The sequence below is a fragment of the Cololabis saira genome, chromosome 21 (assembly GCF_033807715.1).
Source record: "Cololabis saira isolate AMF1-May2022 chromosome 21, fColSai1.1, whole genome shotgun sequence".
Taxonomy (NCBI): domain Eukaryota; kingdom Metazoa; phylum Chordata; class Actinopteri; order Beloniformes; family Belonidae; genus Cololabis; species Cololabis saira.
In genome coordinates, this window is record NC_084607.1 from 34,770,443 (window position 1) to 34,787,756 (window position 17,314).

General features: G+C 41.7%; 1 protein-coding gene across 1 annotated transcript in view; it reads right to left on the reverse strand.

Moving 5' to 3' along the window:
• Positions 1 to 17,314, reverse strand: part of abcc1 (ATP binding cassette subfamily C member 1 (ABCC1 blood group)) — a 60,490-nt gene that overhangs the window by 36,993 nt on the left and 6,183 nt on the right. The window contains exons 2-9 of the mRNA XM_061712493.1: positions 16,167 to 16,343; positions 14,871 to 14,999; positions 13,079 to 13,216; positions 12,850 to 12,975; positions 11,587 to 11,648; positions 6,489 to 6,620; positions 3,520 to 3,747; positions 1,091 to 1,268 (exon numbers count right to left, since the gene is read on the reverse strand). Coding sequence (XP_061568477.1) covers positions 1,091 to 1,268; positions 3,520 to 3,747; positions 6,489 to 6,620; positions 11,587 to 11,648; positions 12,850 to 12,975; positions 13,079 to 13,216; positions 14,871 to 14,999; positions 16,167 to 16,343 — 1,170 coding nt within the window. The remainder of the gene's footprint in view (positions 1 to 1,090; positions 1,269 to 3,519; positions 3,748 to 6,488; positions 6,621 to 11,586; positions 11,649 to 12,849; positions 12,976 to 13,078; positions 13,217 to 14,870; positions 15,000 to 16,166; positions 16,344 to 17,314) is intronic.

Consider the following 17,314-nt stretch of genomic DNA (forward strand, 5'->3'; position numbering starts at 1 on the left):
CAAAAATCGCTGCAACTAGTGGAGAAGACGGGATAACAGCTGATTATGGGCTTAAATTAAAGGCAGTTGGACTTTACAGTGACCCGTACAGTTACCCCAAGAACCAGTGGTCCATGGACATTAATATTTGGTACAGTTACCAAGAACCAGTGGTCCATGGACATTAATATTTGGTACAGTTACCAAGAACCAGTGGTCCATGGACATTAATATTTGGTACAGTTACCAAGAACCAGTGGTCCATGGACATTAATATTTGGTACAGTTACCAAGAACCAGTGGTCCATGGAGATTAATATTTGGTACAGTTACCAAGAACCAGTGGTCCATGGACATTAATATTTGGCCACCAATCCAGTTTCCTGATATTTATATGTACTTAATTTCTACGCCGGGGAAATACACGAAGCAAAGCTTGAAGGCTTACATAAGTCTTGACGCTTGGTCCGACTTCAAGGCAGGATTTGTTGTAGAAATTAAAGTGATGAGGACACCGAACTTTATGATTTGACCGTTTAACGTTAGCTACCCAAAAGTCCAACATTACCTGATACAAAATGGGAACCACAAATCCACATTTCGGTGCCTGGAATCCAGTTGTTTCTGTGAATTGCAGCGATCCATTTGTCTCTCTTAAGCTTATTTTCCAGCCGTCTGTCAAACGATAACTCTGATTTCTTGCTAAATCTATGAGTACAGTCGATCGCATAACAGCTCTTTCCCATTTTAGATGTTTTTGAGTTGCTCAAACTGAAAGTTTATGCTGACACTCAGTCTTTCTGACACTCAGTCTTTCTGCCACTAACTCTTACTGACACTCAGTGGGCGTAACCCGCTGTGAAGTCGCATTTGTGACGTCATGCACATTCCCTAGACAAATAACAGCTCTTATTAACATATATACAATTTTTTGTGAAAAGTGAAAGGTGCAGCAGTATGAGGTAGACGTGATTATTGAATCATGTCCACTTCTTCCAGAGTGAAAACCAAAGAAAGAGGAAATATAAACTAATGTCTGCTTGCTCAGTTCTCACTCTGCGGTTTTCCGTCTTTACTTTGTTTGGATAACTGAAGTGGAGAAGACCCGTACCTTCCTGTAGACGGCTCCAATGATGGCGGTGCGCAGACGCATGCCCGACACGAAGCACACGTGGAAGTACCTCTGCAGGATCAGCGACTGCACGCAGTTGCACAGGAAGAGCAGGGTGGTGTAGAAGAAGCCCTGCCAGAAGGGGGCGCCGGTGTCGTTGACGAAGCGGATGAGCAGTCTGCAGGGAGTCAAACACACAGTTTACCTTCCTGCTTCCACACATAGACATATAAACGTAGACGCCCCATCGAGCGATGAGCCGTACGTCAACGTCGCTGCCATATTGGATGTTCAAGACTGCGCTGTAAACTAATACAAGTGAATGGACTTATTTTAATAAAGCGCCTTTCTACAAAGAAATGTACGTTTTACGTCTCATTTATTCATTCACACGCGCACTAATATACTTGGGAAACGTTAGGCACCAAATATAATATGTTTAATTTTCTCAAGTGACAAAAATAAGAACTTTATTGATCCCACATAGGAGTAATTCATGTTATATCAGCTATAGAGAACAAGGTAGTGCTGAAAAACAATATATATCCCCCTCACAAAAATAAGGAAAATAGAGAAACATATTTTCTCATCAACAAAGCATATTTTACATAAACATATTTAAAAATGTTCAAGTAACAAAAAAACATATTTGAACCATTTTTCAGATTTTTTTCAGTTATTTTATTGTATGAAAAATGGTTCAAATGTTATTTAATTGTCTGAAAAATGGTTCAATTATGTTATTTTGTTATTTGAAAAATTTTAAATTTGTTTTGTTGATGAAAAAATGTCTCTATTTTTCTTATTTTTGTGAGGGGGGATATATATTGTTTTTCGGCACTAACTTGTTATACTTGTATAGCTGATATAACATGAATTACTCCTATGTGGCATCAATAAAGTTCTTATTTTTGCTATCTGAGAAAATTAAATATATTATATTTGGTGCCTAACTGTTTCCCAAGTATATTAGTGCGTGTGTGAATGAATAAATGAGACGTAAAACGTACATTTCTTTGTAGAAAGTCACTTTATGACAATAAGTCCATTTACTTGTATTAGTTTACAGCGCAGTCTTGCCACATCCAATATGGCGGCGACGTTGACGTATCGCAGCAGCGGGCAAAACCATTCGATGGGGCGTCTACGTATATAATGTCTATGCTTCCACAGGGGGCTTGGACAAGAATTATGTTCTGTTCTCCGTCACGTCACAAAGAAACGGCTGACAAGGAGCGGCTGCCGTCCTCCAGCTTTGATTGACACATTAGCCAGTAGGGATGGGAATCCAGAACCGGTTCTTGTTCAGAACCGGTTCCCAGTGTTTCAATCCCTTAGAATCGTTTGGAAATTTTGCAAACGATTCCCTTTTCGATTCCAGTGGGAACAAACGACGTCATTACGCACGTTGCATAAGCCAACAGTCAATAGTAAACACAGCACCGAAGTGATCAAACGCTCGACAGTCTGGTAATATTTCAGTAAAAAAGACGACAACAAGACAACTTGCAATACTTGCCAGGTGAATAGTCCATCAAAGGGAAGAAATACTACCAACATGCAAAAACATTAGTGCACACAATATGCAATAACAATCAATGAATGTCGTGTTTTCGATCCGCTTTTTTTTTTATAAATAAGAAAGCCAAGTCTAATGGCGCTTTTCCACTAGCACCTACTCAGCCCGACTCGCCTCAGGACGGCTCGTCGCAGCTCCACCCGCTTTGTCCTCATTTGTTTTTCCACAGCCAGGTGAGAAGTGGGCGGGTTGGGGTGAAGCTGCTGTGACGTACTCGATTGCGCATTTGTTCATGTCGGCGCTGATGAGAAGTCAGCTGGAGCCGCGAGCGGCTGAGAGTAAAACAGAGCTCCTGGTAGATCTGGTCGTTCCTTATCGCCCGTCTACCTCCCTTTTTTAATTCTCTCGTCAGCCCCCAGGCTTATGAACATCTGCACCTCAGAGTTGGATCACCAAACAGACGTTTGGTGATCCAACGTTATAATAAAATCGCCGCGAGCTAGCAGTCATTCTAGCGCTGACTCCCGTTTCCTGATTCAAACGTCTGACGGCCCCGCCCCCCGACCAATCAGTGGCGTGGAGGGTGATGACGTCAGAAATAGTGCCGGCTCAGCCCGGTTAGAGCCTCGGCAGAATGGTTACAGAAAAAGTATCTGCTTGGCACGGCTCCACCCGCCTCAGCCCGTACATACTACATACCTGTCTTCCAATTCATTGCATTTTTAGCCTAGTTATTTTTGTGGTACAAGTATCGTATCGGTACTCGGTATCGGCAAGTACACAAATTAAAATACTCATACTCGGTGTGAAGAAAAAAAAAACGGTATCTGGGCATTCCTAGTTTCAAACCATTCAGCTACAATTCTTCAGATGGGGTTCATATAAAAAAAAAAAAAAAGACTTTATTTACCGCAGGATCTCGGGCCCAACAAACATGAGGATGTCCTGGATCATCTTGTAGAGACAGGAGGCCAGGAAGTATGGCCCGAAGGTCAGGCACAGCGCCCACAGCAGCGACGCCTCTCGGCTCTTCTTTGGGTTTTTTACGATCAGGATTTCAGACTCGTCCACTGGCCGGGTCTCTTTGGCGTCACCGTGGTGGGCCCGTTTGGGGGAGTACATGGTTTTCTGTTCTGTGCTGGGAAGAGAAAAGGGGAAAGAAACAGAATAGTTTGATGAAATATTTTAGCTAGATAGTGGGGTGGTGGTCCGGTTTTGTGCCTCACATCACCGCCTAGTGGTCAGAGGTGGCATTGCTTCCTGGAGTGACATTTGCAGAAACTAAACTCAAAACAAACGTCCATTTGGAAAGTCCTCCTAAACATTCCTCGTCCCAAAACTGGAACTTAACCCAGCTTCTTTTTTCCCCTTTGACATTCCTTTTTTTTGTTTTAATATTTTTATTAGGGGGTAAGGCACAGTAGAACAGGAATAAAAAAAAAGATATACAGTCTACCTCCCAGGATGTTTTTTTTTTCAGAACAGAACATTAGATAATTCAACGAAAATAATGATAAATAAATGAAAATTATTTTAAGTAATATTTAAGTATTAAAGCTACACAGTATAAATTAAAAAATAGATGAATAAAAAGGCGAAAAAGTAAACCGAAAAAAAAAAAAAACCCCAAAGCAAAAAAAAAAAAAACCTAAAAAAGGAAAAATAAATAGATAAAAAGGAGGAAGAAAGAGATAAAAAAGGGGGAAGAATTTCTTGACATTCCTGCCTGAAAATGAAAACAGCAGCTACAAAGTGAATTTAAACTAAAGATAACACATGTCAGATTAGAGTAAAAGCTAAGTATAAATATTACCAGGCCATAACAAATGAAGGCAGAATGCCACCAAAATAAAGAAAAAGGACTTCATTTTTTCCTCACTCTGACAAAAGCTTCCACCTTTAGAGGTCATGAAATTCTGAAATTCCTCAGATCATTTCTGTTTAGATTTAGTTATGTTTTAATTGTAAGGATTGTATTTTATTGTTTTATGTGTGCCATGTTGGACCCCAGGAAGAATAGTCTTCACTGCAGTGAGGACTAATGGGGATCCGGAATAAATAAATAAATGAAATCCCAGAAATGCCTTTTATAAACCATTTGCCATTAATTGGACCCTGATTTGGTTTCCCTTGTGAGCAACAGAGTTTTTAGAGACGTTTTAAGGAGGCCCTTTTACCCAGACTGTAACAGAAATGTGGTGCGTGTGTATCAGCCTGCAGCACACAGCCCTCTTCATTATCTGATCCCGACCTAAAGACCGTTAGGATACTAGGAGGCGGCCAGCTTTACGTACATCTTTAAGTACAGTGCCTTGCAAAAGTATTTGGCCCCCTTGAACTTTGTGACCTTTTGCCACATTTCAGGCTTCAAAACATAAAGATATAAAACTGTAATTTTTTGTGAAGAATCAACAAGTGGGACACAATCATGAAGTGGAAGGACATTTATTGGATATTTCAAACTCTGTCCAGAAGTTCAGTGAGGATCTCTGAATGATCCTGAAATGTGGCAAAAGGTCACAAAGTTCAAGGGGGCCAAATACTTTCGCAAGGCCCTGTAACTTGTTTTTCGTAACGGCAGCCGCACCCAGCCATGTGTGTCTTTCCTTCACTCGGTTCATGCTGCGTGTTCTCCATCATGGTTTGTAGGATTTAAAAAACATTGTGTAGAAAGTCATTTTGTTATCATTAATTAAGTTAATTATTAATGATACAGTACTGCTGTAACCAAAGAGGCGTCCTGAAGAAAAAACAGAACATCTGTAGGGTTATTTTACACTTCTTTTAGTTATTTTAGGTGGATTTTTGAAAAATTGATGATAAAGAATCACGCATCAATTTTAGGCCTGCGTTGAGAAAAAAATAAATAAATAAATACATTTTCCGATTCTAAATGGATTCTCATATTAATTCCTAAAAATCGATTCGTATGTTTAAAGATTTTTTTTCATCATTACGTTTTCGCCCGGTGAACTCTAATCCCAGTAGTATCCCACGTCATTTAATTCACACATGTGCTGTTGCAATTTCTTTCTTTTTTTGCACTTTAAATGGATATTGAAAGGTCTGTTTGAGTTATTTATTTCTTAGTTATTTATTTCATACAAATAACTTTTATATTTTTTTGTTTTTGCCCAAAAAAGGAATGTTTTGTTGGACACAAGCATAACTAGTGCCATGTTTTTGCCTTTAAATATGTTTAAAAGGATGAAAACATTAAAGTTTTCAGTTATAATTGCATAAATTCTTTATATCATTGCTTTATATACTGTCTAGGGGTTAAATTTGCATAAAATGCTGAAAAAACAAATTCTCAAAAATTAAAAACCAAAACACACAGAAAATGGAAAAAATAAAATCTGAATGTGGGAAAAAATAAAAACGATTTCATCCGTCTCCGTTTCCTCCCTGGATCTGTTTGGTAATTCTGACCCACGATGTTTCTGAAAGCAGTTCTATCAGCATTCTGGGAGCTAATTGGTCCTTACAGCATCATTAGCTGCCAATACTTGCTGAATCTCAATATAATACTAGTATTAATATGTTGCAGAACTACAGTCATATCATTCATGCAACAGCTCAAAAAACTGTTTTAATAACACTAACCCAAATCAATATCGGATTGAATCAAATCTTGATAATCGATTCTGAATCTTAAGAATCGAAATCGAATCGATTTGTGACATTAGAATCGATCCCAAGCCCTAATCAATTTACTCTCGATAATCATACTGATTCTACTTATTACTGTGCTTTATGGCTAGTATTTTACACGTCAGTGTTGCAGTGATGATTCTCTCCGCTGGTTTACACGGACCTAACGACCCCCGTCCCAACATGAACCCAGCAGCAGCAGCGTCTCCTCCTGCGTCTACTGACCTCTTGACCTTGTGGCACTCGGAGCTCCAGCGGCGCACCAGCTGGGGGACCACTCTGTGGGAGCAGTCCTCGGCGTTCAGGGACCACAGGTCCGTCTCCTCCAGGGGACGCTTGTACCCCGTCACCATCATCCTGGGAGAGATGAGGATTCAGAGGGATCTGAGACACGAGCGACACGGCCGGTAATTCAGAGCTCTCTGCTCACGTTAGATATGGTTCCCCTCAAACTAGCACAGGACCGACAAGTAGAAAAAAATAAAGAAACCTCATAACCCCCATAATACTGGATTCTCGTCAGTTGTGTGAAGTAAGACCTGGAAAGAGGCATTGTGGCATAGAATTGTCAAATTGGTTTAATTCACCATACGAATTGTTACAGATTACTTTTGTAATACTGTATTTGACCTGGTCTTCGTACGTTTTGACCGTATAGAAACGTAATTCTTGCCATTGTAAGAATGAAACGTGTACCCGCTGTACTCTACTGCCCTTACTTTTTAACAACTTTTTTTGCTTTTTATTATTAGGGCCGGAGCACTTACAGTGCGAAGGCCCTATTGTATCTGTAGGAATTCTTTTCCTTGTTTTTGACGAAATGAGGGCCTTTTAGCCCCCCTAAACGTGCCACAAAAGTCACCAAATTTTGCACGCAAGCCTGGTGAAAAATGTGATATTTCATGGTTTGCATTAATGGGCGTGGCAAAATGGCTCAACAGCGCCCCCTAGAAAACTTTGTGCCTCAAGCCCCACAATACGGTTTGACGTACATCCAAGAAAATCAGTACACACCTGTATCATGTCACAACTTAAAGAAAAGTCTCTTGGCGCCATGGCCGAAACCCAACAGGAAGTCGGCCATTTTGAATTAATCGTGTAGTTTTGGCGCAATTTATGCCATTTCTTCGGCCGATTCTTCGCCCGAACCGAAATGTGCAGCCAGGTGTGTTATACATCAAAATGTGCGTCTCCATCCTGCGACGACGCACATTACTTTTCCAGTCAAAAGCGTTACCGTGGCGACGCTAGACGCCAAAAAGCGCGACCCCCCTTCACCTGATTGGTCCATATTTGATAGTTCCTACTTTCTGCCATAACTTTTGAATGCTTTGACATAAAGACTCGTGGGTGGTGTCATCGGACTCAGTTTTGAGTCTTTGACCATAATTGGTGCAAATTAACCCCGCCCCTTCTTCTAATTGGTCAATACTTGGTAGTCCCTTTTCTCTGTCATAACTTTTTTTTTTTTTTTTTTTTTTTTTTTTTTTTATAGGAAACAACATACAATGAAAACATGGAAATCTGTAGTCAAACACACGCATTATACATTGTCTCCTTTTTTTTTTTTTTTTTAAAACACACAAAACCTAACTAAGGAACAGAGTCTCTGTAGCGTTAAATAATAAATAAATAAACAGATGAGCAAGAAATGATCAAAGGAGGAAAGTAATGTATGAGCAAAAATGCATACAAAAAACAAATGCAGTGGTGAATGTAGATGCCCATAAGTGATATCCCATTAACTGGAAATAAATAAAACATAAAAAAAACAAATTAAGGAGATGAAAAGAAAATTAAGGGAGGGGGGGGTCAGTCGGTGGGTAGAGTCTTCAACGCGGTAAAGTGGTCTATGAAAGATGGCCATTTGCGAACGAATTTAGCTGCGTTGCCTTTTAAAGAGTATCTCACCTTCTCGAATTTAAGAAAAAACATAACATCACTAAGCCAAATAGAAATAGACAGGGACTTGGGGGATTTCCATAGAAGTAAGATACGACGTCTTGCTAAAAGGGATGTGAAAGCCAATACTTCTGACTGTGTGGGGCTGATATGTGAGGAGTCAACAGTGAGTCCGAATATTGCTAAGAGAGGGGCCATAACAACTTTTTTACCTAGAACTTTAGACATGATCACAGAATAATCACTCCAAAATTTCTGTAACCTAGGACAGGAGAAAAACATATGACTTAAATTGCATGGAGAACCCTGGCATCTGTCGCATAGGTCTGCAACATTCGGATATATTTCCGATAATCGGGATTTTGATAGGTGGGCTCTATGCAGCACCTTGAATTGAATAAGTTCAAATCTAGCGCAAGGCGTGCTAGATCGTATGCTACGGATAGCTTTATCCCACAGCTCCCCTGTGAAGTCAAGGCCCAACTCTCGTCCCCAACCCTCCCGAGCTTTATCTACAGAATGATCATCAAATGTCATACACAGTGCATATATCTTAGATATCAGAGATTTTTGACTGAGTTTCATTGTTAGAAGATCATCCCACGGTTGGTTAGCAGGAAGGGAAGGGAAGCATGGAAACAGAGCAGAGGCGCAGTGTCGAAGCTGGAAGTAGCGAAACAAATGGGAGGCAGGCAAATTGAACTTTGACCTCAGATCTGAAAATGTGGAAAAGATACCATCCTTATATAGATCCCTGAAGTGCTTAATGCCCCGGTTGTACCAAATCATAAAAGTGGTGTCTATTAGTGATGGAGGGAACAGATGATTCTTAGTAACAGGTGTATAGATGGATGGAGAAGCAAATTTAAAGTGGCGCCTAAACTGTGACCAAATCTTAAGGGAGGAAAGCACCACAGGGCTATTTGTAAACTTAGAGGGATTCAATGGTAAAGAGGAGGAGAGTAGGGCCGTTACAGAGGATGAAGAGAGTGACTGAGCCTCCAATCTGCACCATAATAACTCAGGAGACTGAAGCCAATAAATTAGTTTGTGAATATGCGCTGACCAATAGTAAAGCATAAAGTTTGGTAGTGCTAGACCCCCATTAAATTTAAATTTTTGGAGAAGCGAATACCTCACTCTGGGTGTCTTACCGGCCCATAAAAAGTTGGAAACAATTTGGTCAAGTGATTTAAAAAAAGATTTTGGTAGAAATAAAGGAGTGCATTGGAACAAAAAAAGAAATTTAGGCAATACAGTCATTTTCACTGTGTTAATTCTTCCTATCAGCGACAGTGGTAGGGAGTTCCACCTCTGTAAGTCCGCCTTCACTTGAGTTACCAGTGAGGAAAAATTAGCGGTGAAAAGAGAGGGCAGAGTGCGGGTCACATTAATCCCTAAGTATCTAAAGCCCGACGGGCTGAGTTTAAAGGGGATATCATATTGTTTGAGTTGTAAAGCAGAGGAGTTTATGGGGAAGCATTCACACTTGTGAAGATTGACCTTATAGCCGGAGAAGGATCCATAATTCTTCAACAGAGATAATATTGGTGCGATGCTGGTTAAAGGGTCAGATACATATAAAAGGAGGTCGTCTGCATAAAGTGACAATTTAAGTTCCACATTGGACCTAGAGACTCCGCGAGTTCTTAAAGCAATTGAAAGTGGTTCGACGGATAGAGCGAATAGCAAAGGGGAGAGAGGGCAGCCCTGTCTCGTGCCACGTGATAATGTAAAATAAGTGGAGTAGTTGTCATTGGTGTGAATGCTGGCCTGAGGGGAAGTGTAAAGAAGTCTAATCCACGATATAAACCTGTGTCCAAATCCGAATTTATGAAGTGTTGCAAAAAGATAGTTAAATTCGACATGATCAAAAGCTTTCTCAGCATCAATTGCGATAACAACTTCAGGGAGTGGAGAAGAATCTTTAGAGAGAATCACATTAAGAAGTGTACGAACATTATAGAAGAGCTGGCGTCCCTTGATGAAACCATTCTGCTCCTCAGATATGATGCTAGGAAGGATCTTATCAAGACGAATTGCTAGTGCTTTGGCTAAAATTTTGACATCTACATTCAGTAAGGACAAGGGCCTATAAGAAGTGCATGATTCAGGGTCCTTGTCCTTCTTCAAAAGGAGGGCAATAGACGCCTGCATTAAAGAGGGAGGCAATGAGCCATGATCAAGGGACTCATTGTACATTGAAAGTAAAAGGGGGGCTAATTTGTCTTTGAATTTTTTGAAAAACTCAGCTCCGAACCCATCGGGACCAGGGGCCTTGTTGCTTTGCGTAGCTTCAATGGCGGCGGCAATTTCTTGCAAGCTGAAAGGAGCATCGAGGCCATTAGCCACATCCAAATTAATAGTAGGGACAGTGATATTATCAAGAAAGGAGGTCATTTCTGCTGTGTCAAGTGGAGATTCTGACTCATAGAGAGAGGAGTAATATGATTTAAAAATTGTGTTGATGGCGATTGGATCGGTGGTAAGTGTGCCATTAGAATCTCTAATGCTGGGAATCAGTCTCGACGTTGCTTGCCTTTTTAATTGGTGAGCCAATAACCTGCTTGGTTTATCGCCGTGTTCATAATAGTTGGCATGAGCGCGTAATAGGAGCCGTTCAGAATCAGCTGTCGCTATAAGATCGAATTTTGACTGCAAATCAAGCCGTTGTTTCAGTAAACTCGGACTCGGGTTAACTGAGTTTAGTCTGTCTGTGTCCTGAATTTTAGATGTGAGCTCCTGTAATTTAGCCCTGCGGATTTTACTGGCGTATGCTGAATAAGAGATAATCTGTCCTCGCAAATATGCTTTGAGTGATTCCCATACTAGCGATTCTCTGTCATAACTTTTGAACGGGTTGTGATAAAGACATGTGGGTGGTGTCATCAGACTCGGTATTGAGTACTTGACCGTCATTGGCCTGAACGGGACCCATGAGGGCCCGTTCATCGCTGCTTGCAGCTTTAATTTTACCCTCTTTTCTTATCATTTTATTTCATTCTATTTTAATTACTGTTTAATTGTGTCTTGCCACTTTTAATGTTGATGTAAAGCACTTTGAATTATCTTGTGTTGATTTGTGCTCTACAAATAAACTTCCCTTGCCATTAAATTCAAACCCGGATGCGGTGGGCGCTGCAGGAAAGGGGGAACCCCACCATGATTATACTCAGGTCCCCGTAGGGAAGCATTCACATAGGACAGAAGGTGTCTTTGGTCCAGTTTTTGGTTTTTAAGTGTCACTTGTTTTGAGTTAAGAAAATCAAATGGGGGACCAGTCCAGTGGTCGGACGTTAAAACACAACCTCAGCAAAAAATACTAAGGGAGGATTACCAGCGTCTTGATTTGGAAACCACTCCTAGCTTTCATGACATTGTTGATGACACAATGTTTGCAGATGGGACAGTGAGGACTCACCTGGTGACCCACCAGAAGGTGATCCTGGAGAGGAAGGAGACTCCGGGCTCGGGACAGGGGTTCTGCACACAAACACCCCAGTTAGGGCTCAGAGATGACCTGCTGCACGGCTGAGGCCCACAGCCAGCAGCAATGAGCCAGACAACACACACAAACAGGAAACGGTTGCCGCTGTAGCTTCTAACCGCCAGATAAAAGAGGATCTGGAGTTTACGGTCACGATAACGGCGGGCTAGCTGGAGCTGCCGCGGCAAGAGCGTCACGCCGCACAAGTGACCAGCTACCAGGGATGATTGAACGCCTCCACTTCTGATTGGACATTAATGGCACTTTTCCACTAGTACCAGCTCGGCTCTACTCATCTCAACTCGGCCGAGTTTCTTTTCCATTACAATTCAGCATCTGGAGCAGAAGTAGGAGGTTGGAGAAGCTGCTGTGACGTATTTGATTGTGTATCTAAAGGAAGAAGACAACAACACTAAAGATGTAGAACCTGGAAGAGATGATAGATCTGCTGCTGGATCTGTGGCTTGTGTTTGATATCAAGTTAAAAAATGAGACTAAGAGAAGCTTCAAGTGCCAACGCTTTTTTTTTGTTTTGCTGCTGAAAAGTCAGCTGGAGCCGTGAGCAGCTATGAAGAGACGGAGCTCCTGGTAGATCTGGTCATTCCTTATCACCGTCTAGATCCTTTTTAATTCTCTCCTCAGCACCAGGTTTATGAACATCTGCAACATCTTTACAACTTTAAAGACCGAATCTGAAACTGCTGTTCTGAAAATATTATTTTCATCCTTTGTTTTACAGCCATCAGAGTCTCTTTCTCTGATTTCCTCCTCCTGACTCAGACGTCTGACTCCAACCCCCCGACCAATCGGTGGTCTGTAGTGTGATGATGTCAGGTACAGCCGACTCAGCAGCTTAGAACCTCTGCAGAATAGTTACAGAAAAGTATCTACTCGGCACGTTAGACCCCTGGTGGAGAAGAACCAAACCGAGGCGAGTCGGGCTGAGTAGGTACTAGTGGAAAAGCGCCATAACTTGGCCAAGATTCATCACGGTTTTAGGTTTTTGAAGGGCGGTTGTGTCGCCATGGTGACCAGCTGCCAGGCTTTAAAAGCCTCGTCTCATGGATAGTTGAAAAGAAGTTAAACTCCCTCTCTTTTTCTACTCTGGTCCTGAGAGGGAGAGCAGACTGGTCTGGCTGCAGCGCCGTCTCCTGGCTCGGCTTTGGTTTTACAGCCGATCGTCACCGTGAGTCTTACCGAGTCTTTGACGGCCTGAGAGAAGAGCGGCGGCTGGTCGCTGAGGCAGGACAGGAACAGAGCCACCAGCAGCAGAGCGTAGTACACGTAGAAGGTGCTGTACCTCCACACAGACACCGTCTCCGGCTGCAACACAGAGAAGAAGAAGGAGGGGGAGGGATTTTAAAAGGTCATAAATGGGTTGGATTTTGCACATTGTCCTGGCTCCGTGTGTCCAGCCTGGTCTGACCTGGTCCAGGGCCTGGAGGATCTTGGATCTGAAGGTGACGGAGGCGCACACAAGCGCCAGCAGCCAGTGGATCAGCATGACCCCGGACGACTGGACGCCCTTCATCCGCTCGTACTGGATCATCATGGTGGCCAGCAGCTGCAGCAGAGGGAGCAGAGGGTACATCAGAACCCAGCCGCTCACTCAGCTGCTCCTCCAGTACACTTTTAAATCCCATCACAACCAACCAAAAACTGGATCCATTTCTAATAATAATAATTAAATCTGCAAGCAGAGATGAACGGGCCCTCACACCCTTGTGCACGTTCAGGCTGCAGTGGAAGCTTGTATGACTTGATGTAGATTCTTCAGGCCTGGACATTTAGCAGATGAAACCACCCACGACTCTTTATATCAAACCATTCAAGAGTTATGGCAGAAAGTAGGAACTATCAGATATTGACCAGTCAGAAGAAGGGGCGGGGCTAATTTGCAACAATTTTGTTCAAGGATTCAAAACTGAATCCGATGACACCACCCACGTGTCTTTATGTCAAACCATTCAAAAGTTATGGCAGAAAGTAGGAACTATAAATATGGACCAATCAGATGAAGGGGCGGCACGCATTTTGGCGTCAATCGTCGCCACGGTAACGCTTTTGACTGAGAAAAGTAATGCGCGTCGTTGCAGGATGCACATTTTGATGTATAACACACACTGGGGTGCATGTTACGGTTCGGGCGAAGAAGCGGCATAGATTAATTCAAAATGGCCGACTTCCTGTTAGGTTACGGTCATGGTGCCAAGAGACTTTTCTTTAAGTTGCGACATGATACAGGTGTGTACCGATTTTCGTGCATGTACGTCAAACCGTATTGTGGGCTTGAGGCACAAAGTTTTCTAGGGGGCGCTGTTGAGCCGTTAGGCCACGCCCATTAATGCAAACCATTAAATATCACATGTTTCACCAGGCCTGGCTTGGTGCAAAATTTGGTGACTTTTGAAAAAAGGCCCCCATTTCGTCTGAAGAAAAACGAAAATAAAAACATCTCCTACAGATACAACAGGGCCTTTGCACTGTAAGTGATCGGGCCCTAATAATCAATTTTATTTATAGAGCGCTTTTAAAAGATCTCAAAGGCACTTCACAGACAAAGATAAAATGTCGAGATCAAGAAAATTAAAAACCACAGGATGAAAAAGATGAGATAAAAGATAAGATAAAGAATTAAAAAAAAAAAAAAAAAAATCACACATTAAAAGCTGTTGTGAAGAGGTGAGTTTTGAGATGCGATTTGAAGGTGGGTAAGTCTGTGCAGTTGTGGATGTGAGTGGGGAGAGAGTTCCAGAGGGGGGGGGCAGCCATTTCTTTTTTTTCTCCCTCATTGCCTGCATATATATTCATGGTTAATACCATGTTGGTAAGAACCTAAGGCGCATATATATATATATATATATATATATATATATATATATATATATATATATATATATATATGTATACATACATACATATACACATATATATACATATATGGGGTGAGATCCGCTTCTAGTCCAAGACGCTAAAAACCCAAGGAAACGCACAACAAGCACACGGGCCCTGGAAATCTGCAAGAGAAAAAACAAACAGGAGAACAGGCAGAGACACAAGCAGCAACCATCCCGGGTCCCGGGACCCAATCCCGGCTAAGCTACCGCGACTATCTGACCCCCCAAACCTGCGGAGCGAGCATGCAGGTGAGGGGCAGCTATTTGTAACAGCTGCAGGCGTGCAGCTGGAGGCCTGAGCAGAAGGAGAGCTCTCCTCACCATGGTGAGGCCCAGCAGCGTCGGGCTGACCAGGTGGACGGGAGCCGTGGAGCCGCCGGCACCACTCCGTTCCCAGAAGGTGTAGAACACATCCAGCCAGCAGACGACCCACAGCAGAGCACCGACGGCCTGGAGAGAGAAGGAGAGAGTCCTAGAGCTTTTACAGACAACTTGCAAGAGGAAGGACATGAGATAAGAGCTTGAGCGGACTTTTGGAAGACTATGTTTGGGACGGTTTACGTTTCTGACACGGCCAAGTCCTATTGTAGGCAAGGCAAGTTTATTTGGGCCCAATTCAACACAAGGTAATTCAAAGTGCTTTACATCAACATTAAAAGCAGTAAGAAACAATTTAACAGTAAATAACAAATAAAATGAAATAAAATGATAAGAAAAGGGGTAAAATCATAAAAAAACACAAGTTGTTAAAAAGTAAGGGTAGTAGAGTACAGCAGGTAAGTATTTAATTTAGGAGTACGCTTCAGTAAACAGCAATGTTTTTAGGCCTGATGTAGCAGGGCGAGTGCTACGGGGGCCCGACCGACAGGATAGAGAGGACAAGGAGTTTTGTGCAGAACCCTTTATTTAATCCACACACCGCCACTCGTGCACAAGCACCACGACCAGCAGCAGCAGCTTCCCAGCAGCAGCTCCTCCGCCTCAGCAGCCTCTCTGTCTCTCCCTTATAAGGCTGGCATGGTGGAGAGGCTGACGGGCCACACCTGTGTCCCGTCAGCCTGAGTAGCTGCAGCTCCTCCACCTGCCACACCTGATTTAAAAGGAGCTGACAGTTGCGGTTGCTACTACTACTTTGATTAGTTTTATGAAAGTGTATGATAATGTTTTTTGTTTTGGTCTTTTTGAATTTTTCTTTCTTCTTGCAAAGTTAGAAAATATAAAGTTGGAATTTCTGATTTTTGTTGAACAAAATCTGTACATTTACATAATAAGTCATTTATCACTAATGTGAACACTTATAAAGTCGGGGTTTTTCCTTACAAATTCAGAATTCTTGAAGTTGGAATTTCAATTTTTTTTTCTTGCTAATTTTGCAAGTTTATAAATTATAAGTTTTGTAAATTCTGACCTTATAAAAAGGTCAAAAGTTTGTCTTTTATGTGAATTTTAAAGCTTAAAAAGTGCAAATTTTACAATTTTTTCCCTCACCAATCTCATGGAACCGTCTACAGAGTTGAAAAGCTGATGTAAATATTCACATTTTTGACTTCACTATTCACTTTTCTCCAGTCAAATCAGAGAAACGGTGACAGAAAAAACCAAAACATTGAAACTCACGGTTTTGGCTTTGTTGAGGTGGCTCATGCAGATGTAGCCGCGGTCGTGGCGGCGGAGGTAGATGAGGTAGACGGGGGCACAGATCCAGAGGTAGAGGCACGGCACCCACACCAGCACCGTGTTTTGGAAACAGGGGGTGAGGTCCGGATTATAAGTGTGCCACGTACGGTTCCAGTCCTGACACGAGAAGGGAAGCAAGAGCAGATCAGACTGGACGAATAAAAGCTCTGATGGATCCGGAAATCAAGAAATATTCAATATTTAGCATCACAAATATCAGCATCCTTCATGAAATCAATCAAAGCAGCTAACTTTTTCAGGGAAACAACTGCAATGATGGCGTTTATAGTTAAATCTGGTTCATAAAGAACAAATATCCTTCACGTCACGTTCCAGACTGTTTCAGAGCATTTACCTGGACCTTGAGCTTCCTTCAGGACTGAGATCTGGACTAGGTCTGGGGATCAATTTAAATGTCAAGAATCGATTTGATTCCGATTCTTAAGATACAGAATGTATTATCAGGATTTGAGTCGATCTGATTTGATCTGATATTGATTTGAGTTAGTGTTATTAAAACTGTTTTTTGAGCTGTTGCATGAATTATATGACTGCAGTTATGCAACACATTAATACTAGTATTATATTGATATTCAACAGCAAGTATTGCAGCTAATGATGCTGTAAGGACCAATCAGCTCCCAGAATGCTGATAGAACTACTTTCAGAAACATCATGGGGCAGAATTACCAAACAGATCCAGGGCGTTAAACAGAGGCTGTATGAAATCGGTTTAATTTTTTCACACATTCAGTTTTTAGTTTTTCCATTTTCTTGTTTTTTTTCGGGTTTTTAATTTTTGAGAATTTGGTTTTTAGCATTTTATGCTAATTTAACCCCAAGACAGTATATAAAGCAATGAAATATAGAGAATTTCTGCAATTATAACTGAAAACTTTAATGTTTTCATACTTTTAAACATATATAAAAGGCAAAAAGATGGCACCAGTTATTCTCGTGTCCAACAAAACATTTCGTTTTTGGGCAAAAACTAAAAAATACCAAAAGTTAGTTATATGAAATAAATAACTCAAATATGCCTTTCAAGATCCATTTAAAGTGCAAAAAAAGAAAGAAATTGCAACAGC